The 23,661-nt window shown below is 41.7% G+C and overlaps 1 protein-coding gene across 3 annotated transcripts; it reads left to right on the forward strand.

Annotated features, from left to right (window-relative positions):
• Nucleotides 1-446: 446 nt before the first annotated feature.
• Nucleotides 447-22,569, forward strand: LOC149311604 (nucleotide sugar transporter SLC35B4-like). Of its 3 annotated transcripts, none has more exons than XM_089527450.1 (10): nt 447-558; nt 8,339-8,452; nt 8,597-8,699; nt 12,584-12,633; nt 12,946-13,027; nt 14,169-14,238; nt 16,162-16,271; nt 17,724-17,799; nt 18,880-18,955; nt 20,389-22,569. In XM_089527450.1, exons 1-10 carry the CDS (start codon nt 482-484, stop codon nt 20,639-20,641), a joined length of 1,011 nt encoding a protein of 336 aa, XP_089383576.1. In that variant the 5' UTR covers nt 447-481; the 3' UTR covers nt 20,642-22,569. The 3 variants fall into 3 exon arrangements, with proteins under 3 accessions (XP_089383576.1, XP_089383577.1, XP_089383578.1); XM_089527451.1 differs by lacking the exon at nt 20,389-22,569 and adding an exon at nt 20,268-20,376; XM_089527452.1 differs by lacking the exon at nt 8,597-8,699 and adding an exon at nt 8,048-8,213 and having other exon boundaries at nt 504-558.
• Nucleotides 22,570-23,661: the final 1,092 nt, after the last annotated feature.

Consider the following 23,661-nt stretch of genomic DNA (forward strand, 5'->3'; position numbering starts at 1 on the left):
GAATAAAAATATATATCTAAATAAACAAATGCACTCAAAACCCTCCTCTTTCTAGGGATTAAGGTTGGCAAAACAACAACAACAACCCACATTCCCTCTTTGGTTTGTTTGCAATCTCTTCCCATAGCAAAACCTTGCTTTAATGCCACCACAGTATTGAGCCACTACAACTCCCAGAAGCCCTTGCGAGGCAGAGGAGTAATAGCAGGAGACGAACCAGGCGCTGGGTGACAAACCGTCGCAGGAAGAGGTGGAAGTCACGTGCCCAAGGCCTAAGCCAGCGCGAGGCTTTCTGGGAAGTGTAGTCCAAGGCGGGCGGGAGACCAATAGGTTTCAGCGGAGGCCGAAGAGGGCAAAGAACTACAACCAGAGAGATGGGGGAAAGAGCGGCCTCCTGTCTGCCGGCTTTTCCACGGCGCTCTCCTTTCCCCCTCAGTCCTCCTCACTCAGTGAGTCTCCTTCCCTCCGCCGTGAGAGGAGGATGCATCCCGGCTTGGCGCTGGGGCTGGTCTTCGGCGGTTGCTGCAGCAACGTGGTTTTCCTGGAGCTCCTGGTCAGGTAAGGCCCAGAGCTGACAGGGATCGGCAAGGTCCGCGCTGCACGAATAAACCGCTTCGGGACCGATTCAAGCTGTCAAGTCTCCAGCCTGCGGCGTAGCTCGGCCTAACCTGGCAAACTACATCTCCCAGGATTCCGTGGGGCGGCGGTTAAAGCGGCGCAGAACCGCTTTAGTTCTGCAGTGTGGATGGTCCCCCCCAGTTGGCTGTTATACTGCTTTCACTTAGATTAGTGTTTTAAATTTGTCAGCCCCCTCGAGACCCTTCACTGGGAGCAAATGATTAATCATCATCATCATCATCATCATCATCATCATCATAAAGCCTCTGAAAAGGAAGCTGGTTTTTAAAAAAATTCAAATTAAAATGATTGAAAATGTGAAAGTTATTTATATGTGTGTGTGTATATATATATATATATATATATACATATAAACACACACACAGACTTCATATAAATTATATATAGATACTTTCATATTTTCAATCATTTTAATTTTAATTTTTTAAAAAAATAACTTCCTTTTCAGAGGCTTTATTATTATTATTATTATTATTATCAGATTTTTGTGTGTGTATATATATATATATATATATATAATTTTAGTTCTATTTTAATTTATATATATATATATATAAAAATTAAAAACAAAATTAAAATATATATATTAAAATTAAAAATAAAATTAAAAATTATATATATAGTTATATATATAAATTAAAAATAATATTATATATATATATATATATATATATATAAAATAATATTAAAATTATATATACAGTCGGCCCTTCTTATACACGGATTTTTTATACACGGATTCAATCATCCACAGTTTGAAAATGTTAAAAAAAAGTATAAGTTTCAAATATCAAACCTTGATTTTCCATTTTTTATAAGGGACACCATTTTGCTATGTCATTATATTTAATGGGACTTGAGCATCCATGGATTTTGTTATACACGGGGGGACCAAACCCCAGCATATAACAAGGGTCCACTGTATATATATGTGTGTGTGTGTATATATATATAGTTTTTCATATATCTTAAAATTAAAAAATAAAATTAAAAAATTATATAATATACATAGTTTTATATAGATATACTTTGAGGAGGCAGTAGAGCTAATTTACTTACCATACATACCATATATACCTGACTATAAGTCAACTTCATGTGTAAATCGAGGGCAAGTTTTGGGGCCAAAATTATGCGTTTTGCTATGCCCCTTGGATAGGCCGAGGGTAAAACTTAGGGGCATGTAACTAAAGATGTAAAGGGTGATGAAGCAAAGGAAAACGATGCCAAGAACGTGCCAACCTCCAGCGGTTATGACTGTTTGTGGTCACACTGAAGGCTGGATAGATGAGGAAGCAGAGGGAGCTCAGTGCTTCCAGGACAGATTCTGCTCTTGCCTTTCACCGGAGGATGGTTCCTTTGTGGAAATAAGAGGTGAACTATAGTACTTGCGTTGAATAAGTTCACGCAGGTTTTTTGGGATCAGTTTTTTGACTACAATTTCTAGACTTACAGTGGTACCTTCTTATCTGCTGCGGTTTGGTTTCAGGACTACCCTGTGGATGACAAAATCCATGGATGCTCAAGTCCCATTAAAAACAATGGCAGAGCAAAATGATGCCCCTTATATAAAATGGGAAATTGAGGTTTGCTATTTGGAATTTATACTTTTTCCCCAATATTTTCAAGCCATGGATGCTTGAATCCGTGGATAAAAAATCTGTAGAGAAGGAGGGTCGATGCACATGAATATATACAGTCTTTATTTATGTCTCGCCTTTCTCCCAATGCTCCTGCTGCCAACTCCTTTCTTTCAATTAGTCTCAAAGGTGCTACAAGATCTCTCTACATACTGTTTCTAGAGACCAACATGGCTATATCCTTGAATGCTCCTAATAATTCTGGCTGGGAATTTCAAGGATTTCATAGGGGTTTCTTAGACAAGGGATACTCGGAGGCGGTTTTGCCAGTTCCTTCTCCTCAGATATAGCCTACAGAATCTGGTATTTGTTGGCGGTCTCCCATCCGAGTACGAATCAGAGCTGACCCCAATAAGCTCCTAAAATAGATGGGATCTGGTGGTGCCTTTAGGATGTTCAAATTTTATGTGCCTCTGCCTAAACTTCAAATCTCATTTGGTACATCCATTGAAAGTGGAATTGCAGCGCTAAAACTGCGTAGTGTGAAAGACCTCCGGTTGCTGGGATTATCTGCAAAGTGCTTTGATCTGAGTGAGCTTTGTCATAAGGGTCACCCAACATAGCACCTCTTCTGTGGTTAGGCAAGAGTACCTACTTGTGAACAGCGTACATTAGTTATCCATTAACGCCAAGATACCTTGAGTGCCTGCATTCTTGCTTTGTACTTTTGAAGTCCATTTCATGAATCAAGGTGATGCAAGTTTGCAGAGAAGGAAAATTGGAAGGAACCCCAGTCAATTGTGGAGCCTTGCCCTGAAAGCGACCATTGTTCTCGTCTGGGTTAGCATTATTTGCCCAGACTGTGAGGGAACCCAGACAAGTCACTTGAAAGCACCTATTTCCACACTGTTTCAATGTACATTTCATATTCTGACCTCATTATGTTTCATCCTGACTTTTCCTTCCAGACTGCCTTCTCCACATTTCCCCTATACTTTTGCTAGGTACCATTATCAGTTTTCTATTGCTGTTCATAGAAGCATAGAGTTGGAAGAGACCTCAAGGACCATCCAGACCAAACCCATTCTGCCATGCAGGAACTCACAATCAAAGCACCCTGACAGATGGCCATCCAGCCTCTGTTTAAAACAAAGGAGACTCCACCATACTCTTACCATCAGGAAGTTCTTCCTAATGTTGAGGTAGAATCTCTTTTCCTGCTGTTTGCCATCAAGTAGATTTTGATTTATAGTGACCTTGTGAATGAGAGACATCTGAGACATCAGCTGCTCTCCTCATGTCTTGCAAACCTAGGGCCATGACTTCCTTGATGGAATCATTCCACTTGTAGCGTGGTCTCTTTTCCTATTGCCTTTTCCCAGCATTATCATCTTCTCCTGAGAGCCATTGTGTAGAGAGATCCTGTAGCACCTTTGAAACTCATGGAAAGAAAGAAGTTGGCAGCATGAGCTTTCGTAGACTAAAGTCTACTTCCTAAATGCATCTGAGAAAGTAGACTTAAGTCTGTGAAAGCTCCTGCTGCCAACTTCTTTCTTTCAGTTAGTCTCAAAGGTGCTACAAGATCTCTCTATGGACTGATTCTACAGATTAACACAGCTATATCTTTGAATTCTGCTCCTGTGAGTCATGTCATTTCATAACATGTCTGAAGTACAGAGGACCTCCCCCTTTGGCTACGTCCCTGAATCTGTTAAGGAGGTTACAATGGGAATTAGGCAGAGCAGCGGAGGACAAGGGGTCTTGGAGCTGTCTCATCCATAGGGTTGCCATCAGTCGGGATCCACTCGGGGGCAGTTAACAGCAAAAGAATAGCTTGAGAGCCAGCATGGTGTAGTGATCTGAGTGTTGGACTAGGACTCCAGGAGACCAGGGTTCAAGTCCCTGCTCAGCCATGGAAACCCATTGGGTGACCTAGATTAAGTGCCAAAACACACTGCAGAAATAATTCAGTCTGAGACCGCTTTGACTGCCCTGGCTCCATGCAAGGAAATTCTGGGATTTGTAGTTTTGTGTGACATTTAGCCGCCTTTGTCAGAGCTCTGGTGCCACAACAAACGACAATTCCCAGGATTCTCTAGTACTGAGTTAGGACAGATAAAGCAGTGTGAGACTAGATGCTTTCTGTAATTGTTTTGGATCTGGGTCACACTCTCTCAGCCTCAGAGGAAGGCAGAGGCAAACCCCTGAAGAAATTTCACTAAGAAACTCCTGTGATAGTTGTATTAAGATTGTCGTAAGTCAGAAACAACTTTAAGGCACACTACAAGAACAACATAGTTTGCATTGGCATGCAGTTTTTTCTTTGTAGAATATTTTGACTTGTTCACTTCTACAGAATTAAGGAGTTTTATGTTTTTAAACTTTGTGTGTATGTCAAATAATACAAATTGATACGCTGAGTAATGAATGAAGCATTTTATGTTGCCAAATTAGTAAAAAAATTGGTCTTGCTCGGAAAATAATTAGGGCATATAATTTCAATTTTCCCCATCCCAAGCCGTAAAAGCTGCCTTGAGTCCCACACTGGGGAAAATAAATGTATTATTATTATTATTATCATTATTATTATTTAAATTTCACTTTTCTAACCTAAAAATGCTAGTGATTGAATCTGATACCTTCTGTTTACATACCAATGCTCTGGCGACAGCTCTAAAAATATATCAGCACAATAGGAGATGGGTTGCCAGACCGGGAGCATCCTGGTCCCTGAAATTTTAGGGCCCAAACTTGAAAACTAGGGATCAGCCCTGATCATGTCACTAAGTGCAATACATTCTGCATCTGCCACAGTGATTAGGAGCATATCAGCCCTAAGATTAGCAAATGAGAATTTTTTTTCAGGTTGGAAATTAGGTTTCCCATTCTCTTCCTTGAACAGAAAAAAGGAACCTGCATTTCCCAGCCCTCTTTTTAACACTGTGATGCCTCAGTTGACAAAGCAAATGTGTTTCTGGGTGTTAAGATGTTCACAGAAAAATTGGCACCAGAGGCAGAACTAACAGGGAAAGAAAAGTAATAGGTTCTGACACCACAAAAATGAAGATCCTGCCCTTTCTCTTTCTAGTCTTCTTTTGTAATTTCCTTGTTCAAGAACTGCAACTTGTAAATTCTGTATTGCATGCCCAAGAAGGTTGAAATGCTGTTCAACTGGTTTTGGGGTTGTTTTTGGTATTTCCATTTCTAATGGCAGATTTGTCTCCATTTATTTTCTTGCACAGGGACTGTCTTTTTTGTGTAGTGCAGAGGCTGACATAGGATGGCATGGATCTCATTAGAGAATAAGCAAGCAAATGCACATCTGACATTGTGGATTGCGTTAAGAGCCCTTCTAATATTCCTCCCAGAGTAGATATAGGGCCACACTTGGCATCCCAAAGTTGGCATCCCAACTGAGACATGAGACTCAGGACTTGGGCACTTCAAGAAGTCCTCTTAATTTGCTTTATTTCCCAAGTTCAGCGCCTCTTTCAGTAGCTTCCACTTAGTAAAAAGAAGGCATGAAGCTTTGAGTAGTTATTCAAAATTGGCCCTCTTAAAAACTAGGGATTGTTTTCTTCTGAGAGACTCACCCAGCCAGATAGTATTATAAATCTGTTTCCAGACTTGAGGCTTTGCCAGTGGCAATAAAACACCTGTCTGGAATAACTGTTGATGTAACCAGGTGCACAACCTTCTTTATGACTGTCTTTAGCTCGCTTGTGTTAGTTTAGTGATGGGGCAAAGAGAATGTTTTTCTTTGGAATAGTCAAAGGGTGTGTAATGAACTCACTATCATCCTTTTCAGCTTGAGCCTGGGGATGTGAGAAGGATGTATGGAAGGGGCCGGTTTCAGGGTTTTCCATGGGTCTGGGTGGGCTGCAGTGTCCATCTTTCTATGCATTCTTAGCCCTGGTAACCACATGGCTCTTGTATTTTCTTGGATTCCTGCTCATTCCTTTAATTGGTTCTCTGTTCCCTCTTTGGAAAAGCAAAAACTATATTCTTGGCTGGCATTCTGTATTGCAATTACAGATTTTGGATCTAGAGTTACAGATCCGTAATTGCTCCATATTCACTATTACTACATAATCACAATCCTAACACTATTGACACAATCATAGATGCCCCTCTGACCTACTTTCCCAGGCAGAAGCTGCACCAAGAGATGGAGGTCTGTTCTGCTGGCGATCAGGGTGCAAGAGGAGATTTCTGCTCCCTTCCCACCAGCGAGCGAGGCTACGACAAGAAATTGTAAGAGGAATCCTGCTTTCTGATTGTCACAACCTCAGTCGCTGGTGAAAGAAGGTGGAAAGTCAGCCTCCACTGCCCTGAACACTAGTTGAACAGGCATCCATCTTCTGAAGCATCTGCTGCCTGGCAAATCATAGAATCCTAGAATTAGAAGAGACCCCAAGGGCCATCCAGTTTGACCCCATTCTGCCATGCAGGAACTCTCAATCAAAGCATATCCGACAGGTGGCCATCCAGCCTCTGTTTAAAGACCTCCAAGGAAGGAGACTCCACCACTGTATATCCTCATGTATTGGCCTAGAAATTTTAGACAAATAATTGACCAAAATACCTGAATTGACTTATCCATGGTTCAGTGTAAGTACTGTACTTTAACTCTTATTTTAAAAAGGATAATGTAACCTGTCCTGGAAGCACTGGCCCCACTCTGCTTTCTCATTCATCCAGCCTTTAGGGTGAGCACAAACAGTTATGCCTGATGGAATTTTATAAGTTCTTTGACATTGTTTTCCTTCCCTTCAACCATTACTTTCTTTATTCAATGCCTCTAAGTTTTACCCTCGACTTATCCACAGGTCATATCAAAATTCATAATTTTAGCCCCCAAGCCTGCCTTCGACTTACACATCAGGTTGACTTATAGTTGAGTATATACGGGTAAGTTTTCTTGGGGGCTAATTAGGTCAGGAGATATTATTTAGTTGTGCATTCGTAACTGAGTAGGTGCACAACTGTTGGTGTTGTTATTTTACTGGTGTAAAAGAGAGTCTGGGTCTCCAGATGTGTAAAAGATGATTTCATTTCTGTAATGTGCCCCGTTTTGGCTAGGGAGCATTTGTAAGGCCTCCTTCAGGGGCGGTTGAAAGAAAAGGGGGTGGGAACAATGCATATGCAAACAAGGTAAAATTAATATATTTTAAAATATATTTAATGCATTCCATATTGTATATGACTTTTAATATTTATATTGATTTTTTATTGTACATTTATATGTCATTTCAGTGTAGCTGTGTTTAATTGTTTATTGCTTCATGTTCTATGGACTGAAATAAAGGCACTGATTGATTGATTGATTGACTGACTGATGCATATGCAATAATAATAATAGACAAGGCTGGTGCCATTCTCCAGCCAGAGGACTGAGAAGATGAATGAGCTGAGGCACCAGAAGGCGGGGACTGAGGGGGGGCAGCATATTCAAAAAGCCATCCTCCATCCTCCATAACAACTCCCTTGCCATTGTATTTTGCTGTCTTGTATTTCTATTACACTGTAACTTTTTACCGCCAGGGGAGGGTAGAATATTGTTAGTAGATTATTATGTTATGTACCAATTATTATTAAGTTATTTATCTCGGATTTGGTTTTTTGCATTGCTTTATTTCTTATACTTAATTTGTTTAATAATTATTGGAGTATGTTTTGTATGTTATTTTTCTACTTATTTAACTTGTGCAGTATTCTTTTACTTGCTTATTGTATTTATATTGCTTATTATGTCTGTGTAATCAGGAAGGGATTATTTTGTATTTTATTGTATTTCCTTTGTATTGTATTTCTCTTATTGCTGTTAGCCGCCCGGATTCCCCGTGATTGGGCGGGATACAAATAAATCTATGTTATTCTGGCAAGGTCTGCTGGAGGGCCATGTGGAAGGACATGGGAGAGGGCCCTCTCTGCTGTGGTACCCTGGCTGTGGAATAGCCTCCCCTTAGAGTCGCAGTTGGAACCAACACTGCTGTAAAAGCATATTTTCTTTTTTTCAATTAAAGCCTTTGGGGCATAATTTAATTTATCCAGTTTGTGCATCCATAAATAGCCTATTTCTTTCTCTCCCTCTCCCTCTCTTTCTCTCTCAAACACAGGAAATTTCCAGGATGTGGAAATTTAGTAACATTCGCCCAGTTCTTTTTCATCGCTGTGGAGGGTTTCATCTTCGAAGCAAACTTTGGAAGGAAACAGCCTGCTATTCCCATCAAGTATGTTGGATTTTAAATGGGATGTTATCAGACCTAGTGGGCGGGAAAGGATGCATCTTCATTTTTCAATTCTAGAATCCCCCCACTCCCTAAAACCTCCCCAACCCATATCACTGCCTCAATTCTTCCTGGCTCTCTTTCTAGGTACTACCTCATCATGGTGGCAATGTTCTTTACAGTCAGTGTAGTGAATAACTATGCCCTCAACTTGAACATTGCAATGCCGTTGCATATGATATTTAGATCGGTGAGTCTTACCTTTAATTTCTTCTCCATGTATAAATTAAAACAAGAGTGCAACACATATGACATTCCAGGTTTAAGTTTCCATCAGTCTCAGCCTGCTTGGCCATTTGTTTGGGATGATGGGAACAGTAGTTGCACATCTGCAACTCCACTTTTCCTCAGTTTGGAACATCTGAATTGCCTGGTTGAATCCCAACTACATTGGCAATCTTTACCAGTGGCAGCCTGTTGAATGGCTGAAGATGGTGGTTCCAAACCTGTGAAGGTCCGAATGATAGCCCTGGGGCCATTGCTGCAATTGGGGATTAGTGCATCTCTGAAGGACTGACCCCATTACACTCCACAGTATAGTTTAAAATGTTTTTTAAAGCTTGCATATGCTGAGGTCCACAAAAGTTTTCAGTTATGGCATTTGTTGTTCTTAAGTTCTCCAAGTCAACTTCAACTTATCCTAGGATTTTCTTGACAAAATTTATTCAGAGGAGGTTTGACATTGCTTTCCTCTAAAGCTGAGAAAGTGTGAATTGCCCAGGATCACCCTTGAATTGCCCAAGGGTTTCTATGGATAAACAGGAATCTGAACCATGGTCTCCTGCCATTGTAATCCTGCACTCAAACCACTACACCTTGCTGGCTCTCAGTGGTGACACAGTGGTTTTGATAAAGGGAAAGGTTGGGAACCACTGTCTTAAGGCGCTAACAAGCAGAAGCCAATGCATTTCCACTCTGCTGGTTATTCTTCCACCTTGTACGGTTGGATACACTACCTCTAAGCATGAAGGCTCCATTTAGCAGCCACACATAATAAGGTTTTTGTTCATTCATCTTGTGTTACAAATTTGTGAATTCTTATATTGTCCTTATATTGTCCAAGATTAGATGACCTATTCTACACTCCAGTCCCAATGGACTTGCTGCTTATTCTGTCCTGGAATGAAGCTTGGAAAAAGTTCCTGTTTTGGACTACAGCCACCCAAAGCACCTACCCAGCATGACCGGCTGAGGGATTCTGGGGGTTGTAGTAAAAAAAATGTTTCCAAGCTCTGGCTACTTCCCAGATGCTGTTATGTTCTGCAGGTTGATGCCTAAGATGCCATTTAAAGATGAAATAATAACCTTGGAGAACAGGATAAGTCAGATAAGAAGTGTCTGTGAATTTTTTTTTACTACATAATACTTTAAACCAGAAACAGGTTCCAAAAAGAGCAGCATTGAGTTCAACATTCCTGTTGATTTCATGTGAGGGCCATTATTTTTGGGGGGAGGTAGTGAAACTGCTTCCTTCACTATCATTTATTCCATTTTCAGCTGTTTTGAGTCATGGGGTGTTCACCAAGTTTCAAATTTCTGACTTACAAAGAATTACCAAGCAGAGTCTCCCTCCCTTCTCAAAACATTCAGACTATGTCACATTCAGCACATGTAATGAAGTCTCAGCTCTTATCAAGCACTTCAGTTCTGAAGAACTGCCATAATCTCTTCCAGGCCAGCAGGTGGAAATTCACAGCCAAACCTGGTTTTCCCTAAAAAGCAGGAGATTTTTTTTTATATTGAAGTGTCCTGTCAGATGTTTGTGTGAAGAAGGATGCATTAGGATTTCTGCCTGCCTGCAGAACTGGGAAGCATTTTGTTCAGGGAAAGTCTTTTTCTCTCCATGACATATTGTGTTTCAAGACAAGCAGGAAACAGAAGGCTTTGGATGGATTTTTGCAGGCCGTCTGGCTTTTAATCTATTTAGAGGTTTTGAATCCATTGTAAAGGAGAGAAGTGCATGGAATTTGCATTCCCTGACCCAGAAATACTCACACTTAACAATTAAACTGAGCTTGAATGGTCTTTTCTGCTTATACATTGATTTAAGTTAATATCTCCAAGAAGATGTGTTCTTTAACCTGGTGTCTATAAAATACACGCTCACATTGACGTCATGATACCTGCTATCCCACTGCTGTAGCAGAGCTTGGTAAATTTGCTTTAGTGGACATATTTCCCAGAATCATATGGCCAGAGGTCATGGTGGATAGCAACTTTGGGGAGATGTTGTTCAAAAAGATTATTTTTTTCCGGTTCTGTACGCCTTAAGAGCACAACCCAAGGATGTGGCTATTGATTCTGCTAAGGTCATCAGGGACTAGAAGCTTAAGTATCTCCTCATCCTAGGTGTTTCCAAGTCCACTTCAGATTTCAGATAACAGCAAATTCAGCTTCTGCCATTGATACTGAAATTGCATTCTGTTTTCTGGCTTTGTTCCTTACAACAGAGTCTCCAAATGTGATGACCATCCCAGTTGTGGACTTTCTGTCCCATGTGTCACCTGCCCAGTCGTTTTCCACAAATCCCTACATTCCTTGTGACCCCTGGCAATTAAGACACAGGTCAATGTTACTTTTCAGATACCTCATGGCATGTTTCACCCCTCACCATGCATTCACAGTAGGTTTTGACACAAGCTTACTGCATTGGCAATGTCAGGACATACCCACTGAGAGAGATACAAAAGACTACCTATGACTGAGTGATGTTGCCAGAAAATTTGATAAGCATGCCCTCTGTTCCATCATGTACAGTAAGTCATTTGTAATCTTTATAGTCTGAAAACACAAATGCCTTGCAGAGGAAGGGCAGGATAACCTTGGTCAAATATTTCTCTTCCTTATAATAAATAATAATAATAGATTTATTTCTAGCCCGCCCAATCAAGAAGAATCCGGGCGGGTTACAACAATAAAATACAACAAATTACAATAGAGTTAAAAAATCAAACCCTAGACCTACCACCACCACCCATTCCCAGTACTAAAACAGAATTAAACAGTAATAATATTAAAACATTAAAAACATTAAAAACATTGAACAACCAAAAAATAGGCAGAAACATTGGCGGGGGGAAATAGACAGATGAGGGGACAAATATCTCTATATCTGGGGAGGGTAACTAGGTTGGAAAGGCCTGCCGGAAGAGATCCGTCTTGAGTGCTTTCTTAAAAGCTACCAGAGTGGAAATGTGACGGATCTCCTCCGGCAGGTCATTCCATAGTTTAGGAGCAGTAGTAGAAAAGGCCCTCTGGGAGACAGATGTTAACCTAGATTTTTTTGGCTGTAGTAGATTTCTTCCAGAGGACCTTAGTGTGCGGGACGGACAATAGGGAAGAAGGCGTTCCCTCAAGTACTCTGGGCTCAAGCCATGTAGGTCTTTAAAGGTAATCACCAACACCTTGTACTTTGCCTGGAAACTAATAGGCAGCCAGTGCAGGGACTTCAAGACCGGTGTTATATGGTCATTCCTAGAAGTTCCCGTGATCAATCTGGCTGCCATATTTTGTACCAGCTGAAGTTTCCGAACTTGGCACAAGGGTAGCCCCAAGTAGAGTGCATTACAGAAGTCCAATCAAGAGGTTACCAGTGCATGTACTACTGTTTCCAGGTCCCTCAGCTCCAGGAAGGGGCGCAGTTGGCGTATCAAACGGTGATAGCAGGCGCTCTTGACTGTCGCATCCACCTGAGCTGTCAGTTGGAACGACGAGTCAAGAAGCACCCCCAAGCTGCGAACAGAATCCTTCAGGGGAAGTGTGACCCCATCCAGAACTGGCGGACACAACTCCATTCCTGGATTCGGGGTTCCTATAGCAAGTACCTCCATCTTACCTGGATTCAGCTTGTACATGAAATATGAAAACTGGAAAAGCATCTAGATATCTCAATTGGTCTCTTTCAGGGACACATTCCACCCTCACAAGCCTTGTGATATACAAACCTTTATTCTGTATCTTTTCCTCATTGGGATAATTATTGGCATTTTGCTAGTCCTTAATCCTTTTAACTCACTTCATGCTTCTTTCCACTTTCCCTCTGAGTATCCCTCACAAACCTACTTCTACTTTCAGGGATCTCTGATAGCAAGCATGGCTCTGGGCATCATCATTCTGAAAAAGAGGTGAGTTGACTTTATTTTGCAACAAATGTACACATTTTACAGATTGTTATGAACTTGGATTTACTGACTGTTTGATTATGGGAATGGCGGACAAAAAAGTAACTTTCCCAAGCTGTAGCTGTGCAGCCATGTGGTCCAAGAATGTGTTCTTCCTCCTCCTTGTTATTCCTCCTGGACTAATAATTTGTAAGATGAATGTGAGACTTGGCTGCAGTGACATGTATTTTCATGAACACTGGCTTGGACGTTCTAAATTTAGGATCCAGTGAGCTTGTTTTGATCCTGCTGAAACCTGCCTTCTTTCTGCTACAGGTACACTGTCTCCAAATATGCTTCCATAGCCCTCGTATCCCTAGGAATCTTCATTTGCACCTTCATGTCTGCAAAACAAGTGGTAAGGACTGGCACGTTTTCTGCTGCCTTCCTAAGCTATCAGTAGTGAGCAATATATGACATTACCAATATATAACATTACAAATCTGTCTCACCTCTTGAATGTGTTTGTCATCATTTTTTTTAATGTAGATTTTCAACCCTCGTGTGGTTGAAAGGTTTGTCCTTTTTAAGGTAAAGATGGGAGAGGATGCATAAGTGTAAGTCCTGAAAAAAGAGTCCTTCCTTTAATTTCTTTTGGAGGCTTTTGCATGAATCATATTGTTAACCTTACTTAGAATCATAGAGTTGGAAGAGACCACAAGGGCCATCTAATCCAACCCCCTGCCATGCAGGAAATCTCAATCAAAGCATCCCTGACAGATGGCTATCCAGCCTCTGCTTAAAGACCTAAAGGAGACTCCACTACACTCCAAGGGAGTGTGTTCCACTGTCGAACAGCCCTTACTGTCAGGAAGTTCCTCCTAATGTTGAGGTGGAACTATAGAATCAGTGGGATATACCTATGTGTTGATTCACCATTCACCGGTTGATACAGTAGGTCTATTCAACTTGGGACAAACCAACAGGACTCAAGCTATAGTGTATAACGTTCCAGCTATGCTCAAGGAAAGTCTTCCCTACTCTGACACCCTCCAGATGTGTTGGACCACAACTCCCATCATCCAGGACTCTCTCATAGCCAGTCTGTGCTGGCTGGGGGGATGAGAGAGTGGTAGAGTGCTAGACCGGGGATGATCTGCTCAAAAACATGCATCCCATGGTCATGAATCCTGAAGTCATTCTAGCACCTGACCTTCACTGAGGAGGTCAATGTGTCTTACCAGGTTGCTGATTGGAATGGAAGTTGGAGAAGTCTATTATTTGGACTATATTTCCAGAATTCCCTAGCCACCACTGGACCTGTAGTCCAAATTCTGGAGCTGTTGTCCAAAAAAGAAAAATTTTGAGGTTCTGGGCTGGAGAATCAGATTCCTCTATTTGACCAAAAATATGCCTGATATTGGGTTACAGGGTGCAATTCTCTTTCTCTCTCATGAACAGAGAGGCATTGGCCAAACAGGATTTTATAGGAATGTTTCTATTTATACACAAACTTGTAGAAACTGAGCATTTTGCTTTTCCTGCTTTTGTATCTTTAGAGCTCCGTATCAACTACAAGCAAAGAAGAGGAAGAAGAAAGTATCTCTGCCTTCCTCTGGTGGTTGCTAGGTTGGTATTTTTCCCAGTGCTATTTCTCCATGAGCATTTCTCCATTCTTTCATTTTGTAGCAGAAGCCAACTGTGCCTAGCACAAATTGGCCAATGACTGAATACTGCATTTCTCTGTGGAGTATTTTTTCCACATCCTGTTTAAAAATGCATTCGTCATCTACCTCCCAGTCTCTCTTTAAATGAGTAATGTATGGAATAGTCATTATTTAATGAATAATTCAGTGAAATTAACTTGCAATCCTTTCTTTGTAATCTTTCATGAATTACAATTGCCTCCAGTTGACCAAAGTGATAAAAATTGTACAGAAATTGGGCTTATTCTTCAGTCATGCTACAAATGTTGTACATCAGAGTGTATGGTCAGAAAGATGTCCAACGCTTTTTGTGAGGCAGTACATTTTATGGTGCTAGTAACAAGTCTGTAGTACTTCCCTGTTTCCAGAGAGTGCTTGGCCTGGAAACAAGTACTGTATCCTGCAACAAAATGAGATTTAAATTCTGATCTGTACTCCTCAATCTGAATTAATAATGTGGGTATAATTCCATTTTTGCATAATTCAGTGCGTACAGACTGTGCTATAAAGGTTGCCTTTCTTGGTAATCTCAGAAGAGCCAAGCTTGCTAGGGTAATGCTTTCAGGGTTTTCATGTAGATATGCCCATCAATTAAATTAACTGGAGCTCCTGCCATAGAGAAAGCCTGTCCTCTCCTGTCTCCTTCCCAAGGGATTGGAGAGACTTATTGATTCAGACACTCATCTGTTTTCTTTCTCTCATTCTTTCTTCACCTCCCCAAACTTCTGTTTGGACCCTATGTTTTTAAATAAGTGCACCTGGAACACTTATTCACTGGAATGCTTAATCCATCCCTTTGTTTAAAGTGTGGGTGGGAATCCTGTAGCCTTCTAGATGTTGTCAGACTGCAGCTCCCAGCAACCCTAATCAGCATAGTCATTGGTGAAGAATGCTGGGAGTTGTAATTCATCATCATCAGGGGAGACAGAAAGAGAGAGAGAGATGGGATCGCAAATGCCAGTCAATTAATGTTATGCACTAATTGACTTATGTTACAAACTGGTAAAACATTTTTTTCTCTCTTCTGTATTTGATTTGTATCTAGGAATTGTATGTTTCCATCATCACCTTTTCCATTGTCTTTTTATTTTTACTTGGTCATGTAATGATGTCCCTTGTGATCTCTTCCAACTCTTATGATTTTATTATTCACTCTTGGTTTAAATTTCCCCTTTGATTTCTCTGATCTTGTGGGAGAGGTCTCTTGTTCTTCCGTTTTTGCTGTCATCTTCTATACACAAAACTATATAAAAGAGATGAAAGGATGACAGATTCATTCGAAGAAGAACCATGTGAAGACAAACCTCCATCTTATTCATAGGGTTGCATAAATCAAAGTTGACTTGAAGGCAGTTAACAATAACAAAGATCCAAAAAACACTGCAGAAATGATGCAGTCTGAGACCACTTTAACTGCCCTGGATCATTGCTAGCGAATTCTGGGAACTGTAGTTTTCTGAGACATTCATATTTCTCTGTCAGAGAGCTCTGGTGCCACAACAAACTACGGTTCCCAGGATTCCTTAGCATTGAGCCAGTGCAATTAAAGCAGTCTCAAACTGGATGATTTCTGCAGTGTGTTTTAGACCAAAGTCAAGGTACTGATGGTTTCCATAATGCCTTTACTGGTCTAACAATATAAACCAAGCTACCCTGATTCTGCATTCCCAATTTAGAATCATAGAATCCTAGAGTTAGAAGAGACCACAAGGGCCATCCAATCCAGCTCCCTGCCATGCAGGAACTCTCAATCAAGTAATACAAAACTTGTGCATATGCTGAGAACCACTGGAGGTCTGCTCTGAGCTGCAAGCACAGCACATTCACACCACCATTTGCGTTGCAGGTATTGCTGCATTGACCTTTGCTCTGCTCATGTCGGCTAGGATGGGCATCTTCCAGGAGACCCTTTATAAAAAATTCGGCAAACACTCCAAGGAAGCCCTTTTCTACAATGTAAGTATCTGCTGACTTTTGTGGGTTGTAGCAGAATTGTATTTGGCACCCCTTTAAATGCCTCTATAGAAGTTTAAGCCAGGTCGTTCATGCAAAGAGACTGATCAGTTGATGAAATGCAGCGTGGGAAAAAGTTAGACCTGCCATTGGGTTGGTACAATTAAAATATGGAGATACTTTAAGTGAAAGGGTCCACTTTTTGACATTTCAGAAGTAGCATTGCAAATAAGAACGAAGCTACTTGATCATTGCTGTAAACAATGGTGACATTTTTACAAAACAGTTCCTTTTTAATGTAACAGTTCCTTTAAAGTACAGTATCATCTAAAATCCACAAAACAGTGGAACCTTTATTGGCCAACCAAAGTGGACATTATGCATGTTACACGCTTTCAAAGCACCACCAGATTCTTCATCAGGCAAATGTTTCAAAAATGTTACAGAGGGGAAAAGATGATGTTACTCCTAGCCCTGCATTCGGTGAAGATGTTGTAGTTGTTGTCCTCAGTTCAGATGTTATGGAAGGGTATTTATGCCTTTTAAGTGCATTTTTAGGTTAGAGGTGATTTGACTGCGATTTTTTAAGTTTCATACCACTCTGTCATTAATCTTGTCCTTTTTTTTAAAAAAAATAAGGCAATGAAAAATTAAAAAGCACCAAGTAATACAGTGATTAATGCATCAATTTAATTGTGTGTACTTTGTAATGGGTAACAATGACCAATTATTTTCCCAGCAGTATAGAGTAACCTTTAAATGCTTTTTTAGAAAGTAAGGCCCAGTACAGATGCACGCTTTGTGCCAGTCTGGGGCCGATACATGGACTCTATAGGACTGGGCATCCATATGCACACAGCCCTTCTAGCGGAGCCCATGCACCATCTTGCTGGTGCCCCGCCCAAACGTCTCTAACCAGAAGAGACTCAATAATTATCGAACCCCTTCCAGAAAGTTGCTTTTGTCAGCTTCTTTTTGCTCCTGAGGGAGTGCATTGCTGTCGCACTATTTGGTTGCTGTGGCAACAATGCGGGGCAAAGATGGGTGGCACGGAGCTGACCCTCTGTCGAGCCCCTAACTTTCCAAGCTCCTCTCCAAAACAAGCAAAGGTGGTTGTTTCAAAGAATCTACAGTAGTTCAGTGAAAAAGCCATTTATTGGGGTCAGGTTTGAACTGTTGGCCTGTGAGCCCCCTCTGCCTTTAGGATTCTGCAGCCAATGGCTCAATACTGGCTATTTACTCTCATCTAATGTGAGCCCATTGAATCTGTTGTTTAATGCTGAGCCCACATGTAATTAAACTCCATTGACTCGATGAGTCTGATCTTTATCAACTCAGTATAGGATCTGGGTCAGTGTTTAATGACAGAAGATACTGACTACTCAGACAGTTCCCTAGAACTGTGTTGGTTTAGCATTGCTCTAAATTCCTTCTCTTGGTTTTCCCCCCCGTCAGCATGCACTCCCCATACCAGGTTTCCTCCTGCTGGCTCCAGACATCTACAGGCACGCACTGCTCTTCAGCCAGTCTGGTAAGTTGGAGGCTTTCTCAGAGCTGCCCCACATGCTAGTACATGTCTCCTGATATGAAATGGAAAGCTGTCTCCTGCCATTCTACCGCCAGCAACTAATGTGTGAGTTTTCTGTACCAGCAACTATTGTCTTGGCCTTTGCCAATCCACTCAGCATTGCTAATTTAGTTCCAAGTAAGATTGCCAGATCTCAGGGCCTGGCCTTGAGTCTCCAGTTTTGGGGTCTCCAGGCAGGAGACAAAGATGCAAATTCTTCAGTTTTGTGGTGCTCAGATTTGGGTAAGAGGAAAGGGCTGCAGGCAAATCTCTAGCTCAACTTGTAGAGCAGCAGCTTGCTACAGTTTCCAAAGATTAATTGATTAGTTCATGCAACTTACAAGGATTCCCCAGGAGGTCTGTGTACTTACTTACATAGCTTCTTCCTTTCCTAATGGTCATTTTGATGCATCTTCTGCTCTGCTTTGTGTCCACCTTCTGCTAGAAACAGAAAATCTCTCTGCTTTAGCTATACATGAATGTGTATTTTGTAAATGTCAGTTTCCAGACAAGGTATTCTTGGAATTAGGTTCAGTTTATATTAATATTTTATTAATATGACTGATTACATTCATATTCTGTTTCCCCTTCTCCCATTTACACCCTCCCCTGCCCACCTGCCCCATTCTTTGTAATCATACTTTAAAAATCCAATAATTGTTAAAGTCATGAGTGAAATCATTTATGTCAACTTAGGCAACACTAGATAAATTTCATAGTACTGTACCATATAAACACACTTTACAGTGATACACTTCCCTGTGGTGTGGCATCACCTCAGGTTACATTGTATATCCAAATCTACATTTTGTCCAGCCTGGGAATAAACTGACCTCTTGGTCTCATCCAGCAAAAATCTTGGGCTATTCTATAATGTGAGTTTGGGGGGCTTGGAAGAACACAGGAGACAGGGAAGAGCAAGTGAAGAGGATTGGGAGTGCAGTCTAGTGGATGCATCTCTTCTCTCTTGTTTGCAGACTTGTCCCAAGACATTCATTGACTTTGGAGTGTCCTTTACTTTCTTTTCTCTCTTGTTTTCCCCAGAACCGTTCCAAATCCCAGGGCTTGGGCTCAGCTTACCCATAATGTGGTTCTACCTCATCATGAATGTCATCACTCAGTATCCTTTTTGAACATGGCTGACCAGTAGTTAATACTGAGGTAAATGGGCATAATGTTTTCCTGTCATCCCTTATTGGATCTCACATCTTGCTGTGATTCCTCTTTGTTTGCTTCATAGGACAGAGTTCCTGTTAAAACATTTAACTTGGCCTTTGTATAGTCAAGGGGCAGCTCCCTCCCCATCTTTAAAGATAAGCTGTAGACAACCTCTTTAGTTTAGGGGCAAAGCCCCCACCCTCATGAGCTTGCTAAGGGAAACTGCTGGTCCCTTTGACCAAAGCCTAGGGTTTAGTTTGCTTCGCTATAAATCAGAGGTGGGTGACTGCATGGGGCCAGGGGCCAGTTCCCCCCTCCTCTCCCCACAGGAAGCACAAGAAAGTCCAAATACCTCTGTTTTCCTCTACTGTCCCTCCTAAAACGAAAACAACATTTCTAGAAATCTCTCAGTTGAAGGTGGGGGATGAGCGCATGCATCCTGTGGGCTGCATATGGCCCTCCCTGGTATGGATGAGTCATGTCAATGAGAGGGAAGTAATAGTGCCATTCTAATCTACTTTGGTCAGGCCTCACCTGGAATACTGCATCTAATTCTGGTAACTGCAATTCAAAATGAATGCTGACAATCTGGAGCGTGTCCTGAGGAGAGCAACCAAAATGGTGAAGGGGCTGAAAACCATGCCTTATGAGGGGAGATCTAGAGAGCTGGGTATTTTTAGCCTGGAGAAGAGATAGTTAAGAGGTGATATGCTTTCCCTGTTTAAGTATTTAAAGGGGTGTCACACTGAGGATGGAGCAGGCTTGTTTTCTGCTGCTTCAGAGACTAGGACCCGGAGCAGTGGATGCAAACTGCAGAAAAAGAGATTCCACCTCAACATTAGGAAGAACTTCTTGACAGAGCTGTTCAACAGTGAAATACGTTGCCTCAAAGTGGTGAAGTCTCCTTCTTTGGAGGTTTTTAAACAGAGGCTGGATGGCCATCTGTTGGGAGTGCTTTGATTGTGTATTCCTGCATGGCAGAATGGGTTAGACTGGATGGCCTTTGGGGTCACTTACACCTCTATGAATCTATGATAGACACATTCTCTCCACATTCATGGAAAGTAAGGTCTTCCTTAGAGATCTCAAAATGCAGGTAAGCTGATACAGAGATAATAGGGATCTTAAGTTAACCTAGACCCAAGACATATAGGGCTTTAGAAGATGCTTTGTAGGTCATAGCCAGCACTTTGAAATGGGCTTCGAAACAGATAGGTAGCCAGCAGAGCTTCTTCAATAAGCAATTGTTTGTTCTCTCTAACTAACCTTGTCAGCAATCTGACTACAGCTCTTTGGACCAGCTGCCAACATCCAGCATGCATGAATCCCATCATCCTGAGTTTGCCAGACATCCTTCTTGCCTTGTCTTTTGCTTAACTTTTCCCCCTTCCTCAGATATGTCTGCATACGAGGCGTCTTCATCTTGACCACAGAGTGCACCTCTCTGACAGTCACGCTGGTGGTGACACTACGCAAGTTTGTCAGCCTCATCTTCTCCATCCTCTACTTCAGGAATGCGTTTACTGTCTGGCACTGGATTGGGACCTTCACTGTCTTTGTGGGGACGCTGATGTACACAGAAGTCTGGAACAACGTCAGATCTCTGCAGGATGGGAAGGGAAAGAAAGACGAGAAGAAGCAGGAATGACTGGGAACACCCCTGGGATGGCCCATGTCTCCTTCTTTGGAAGTGGGACCTTTTCAAACCGAGTTTTCTTTTCCCTGCAATGCAGCCCAATGGCGGATTCCCTTCTCGTGGAAGTGGGGGATTGATTTTTGTAATACAAAAATAACAGATTTTGGCTATGCCAAGCAAATGAACAGGTTCCCTGGAACAGGAAAATCTTCTGGGAAAAGGATATGACAAGTTGAGGTGAACAAATAGAACTTTGGCGAGATGAAACCTGCTATGGTTTAGCTGATAGGTGGAGAATGTGTGGTCCTCCAGGTATTTTTCGACTCCCGGGACACTTCATACTTAGGATTATAGTGGCAGGCAAGCATTATTTGAAGGTGTTACTTTTGTGGACTAGAAATCCCAGCATCTTTCAACCAGCCTGGTCACTGACTATGTTGACTAAACAATTCTGGGATTTGTAGTCCAAAGAGGTAAGGCGTCCAAACTCCAGTTTGCTCTCCAGGTGCTATTTTGTTCTGTAGGTCAATGTTTGAGATGCTGCCAGGTTGAGACACTGAACAAACTATGTGACTACAACACATCAGGAAAGTTGATTTCCAAACCATGATAAAGTTTAAAAACAGTTTAAAAGGGACTGGATCAACTTCCGATGCTCCTGTTCATTGGGTGCTGAGGGTCATTTTTGGGATAAAAATGTGAAACTAGTCCCTCCAATTTATGGTCTTTCTTGAGACCGTACTGTGAAGCTAGTAATGACAGAGTGTTTTGAATCCCTGTGCAGCATCTCATTCTAATCCAGAGGTAGCCTTCTGAGGTTCATTGGAATGCAACTCCCAGCAGCCTTAGCCAGAACAGCTAACATTAAGGAATGCTGGGGATTGTAGTCCACCCGTTCCCACTCCTGTTCTGTTCCATTATGTTGAACTTGGTTCTCTTCACCAGCTATTAAGATGTTTTAATTTTTTGTGTTAATGCCTGTTATCCTTTAAAGACAACACTTTCACGCTGGTTCATGCATATTTATATACTGTATAGCTCTGTGTTTACAAGCAATTTTGAATGCTTTATTTAGCGCCATAAAGAACCGTAGGGGTTTGCTTTCATATATGCCGCACAATTAATTGTTAGATTATATGCATCGTTTTGTGTTTCCATGTACATCGGAAAACACTTTGTCTGCATACTGTAATATTACAAGAGTACAATTCCCTGAAATTCTGGTGTACAAAGGAACGATCCAGAGCATCCCCCCCCCCCAAAAAAAAAAATGCCATGCGTCTTTTGGGAGTTATACATGTGGCCCTCTTTATTTGCAAAAGCTGCATTTCCATGTTGATTCCTCTAGATTAACAGGCACATAGTCTGTGGATTGGTTTGCTCTAGATGCTCCAAAGGGGTTGATGCATTTTCTTGGGATCCTGAACATGTGGACACCAGCGCTTCATAATAAAATAATTCACCTGTGTTTGGTGTAACAGCTGTTGCAGGTACACATGACCAGGTGAGTGTTCTCAGGTAGCTTCACAATTTAGGCAACTAGCAGCCGCGAACTAGGATAATGGGTGTGTATCTATTGCGATTACATTGGTTTTATTAGGAGCTTACCTCCTTCATGGACATTAGCTGTGAGACCCACAAAAATTGTCTGTACATTAGGTTTCTGTGCATCCCTTTTAGCGACCCCCTTTCTATCATTCCCATGGTTGCTGAGCCAGGCTGAAGCCCCGTCATTTCAACAGGGTCATGACTGGAACATAGAAGTGCTCAGGCTTTATTTGAGAAAGAAATGCCTTTTTTATACACTTGAAAAGATTACTAGGGGCTTGAAGAAATGTGCACAAGCAAAGGGAGGGATGTATGGCAAGATAGGGAAGATAGGAACTCCCTGCTTACCGGAGGTGAGGAGAATATGTGTGGTGTAATAAAGGATTTTATTTCAGAGACAGGTTGTCTTGGTGTGGGCTTTTCTGTTATATTCATAGATCATAGATTCATAGAATCATAGAGCTGGAAGGGACCGGAAGGGCCATCCAGTCCAACCCAATTCTGCCATGCAGGAAATCCAGATCAAAGCATCCTCGACAGGTGGCCATCCAGCCTCCGCTTGAAGACCTCCAAGGAGGGAGACTCCACTACACTCCGAGGAAGGAGTGTGTTCCACTGTTGAACAGCCCTTACTGTCAGGAAGTTCCTCCTAATGATGAGGTGGAATCTCTTTTCCTGGAGCTTGCATCCATTGCTATAGGTCCTAGTCTCTGGAGCAGCAGAAAACAAGTTTGCTCCCTCCTCAATATGACATCCTTTCAAATATTTAAACAGGGCTATCATATCACCTCTTAACCTTCTCTTCTCCAGGCTAAACATCCCCAGCCCCCTAAGTCATTCCTCATAGGGCATAATTTCCAGACCTTTCACCATTTTAGTAGCCCTCCTTTGGACACGCTCCAGTTTCTCAATGTCCTTTCTGAATTGTGGCGCCCAGAACTGGACACAATATTCCAGGTGGGGCCTGACCAGAGCAGAATATAGTGGCACTATTACTTCCCTTGATCTAGACACTATACTTCTATTGATGCAGCCTAAAATTGCATTGGCCTTGTTAGCTGCTGCATCGCACTATTGACTCATGTTCAACTTGTGGTCTACTTGGACTCCTAGATCTCTTTCACATGTTGTCTCCTTAAACCAGGTGTCCCCCATAATCCTATATCTGTGCATTTCATTTTTCCGCCCAAGTGCAATATCTTACATTTCTCTGTATTGAAGTTCATTTTGTTAGCTGTGGCCCAACTTTCTAATCTATTCAGGTCATTTTGAATTTTGATCCTCTCCTCTGGGGTATTAGCTATTCCTCCTAATTTGGTGTCATCTGCAAATTTGATAAGTATGCCCCCAATTTTGTCCTCCAAGTCACTGATAAAGATGTTGAACAGTACTGGGCCCAGGACAGAGCCCTGTGGGACCCCACTGGTCACTTCTCTCCAGGCTGAAAAAGAGCCATTGCTGAGCATCCTTTGGGTTCGGCCGGT

The sequence above is a fragment of the Sceloporus occidentalis genome, unplaced genomic scaffold, assembly GCF_023333645.1.
Source record: "Sceloporus occidentalis isolate IW3139 unplaced genomic scaffold, rSceOcc1.0.p SCAF_5, whole genome shotgun sequence".
NCBI classification, from domain to species: Eukaryota; Metazoa; Chordata; class Lepidosauria; order Squamata; family Phrynosomatidae; genus Sceloporus; species Sceloporus occidentalis.

Excerpts from the sequence above, each read along its gene's own strand:
- LOC149311604 (XM_089527450.1), top strand. The coding sequence starts at position 482 with ATGCATCCCGGCTTGGCGCTGGGGCTGGTCTTCGGCGGTTGCTGCAGC. Across the intron at positions 8,453-8,596 it reads CAGCCTGCTATTCCCATCAA|GTACTACCTCATCATGGTGG; the intron begins GTATGTTGGATT and ends CTCTCTTTCTAG. Across the intron at positions 12,634-12,945 it reads ATCATCATTCTGAAAAAGAG|GTACACTGTCTCCAAATATG; the intron begins GTGAGTTGACTT and ends TTTCTGCTACAG.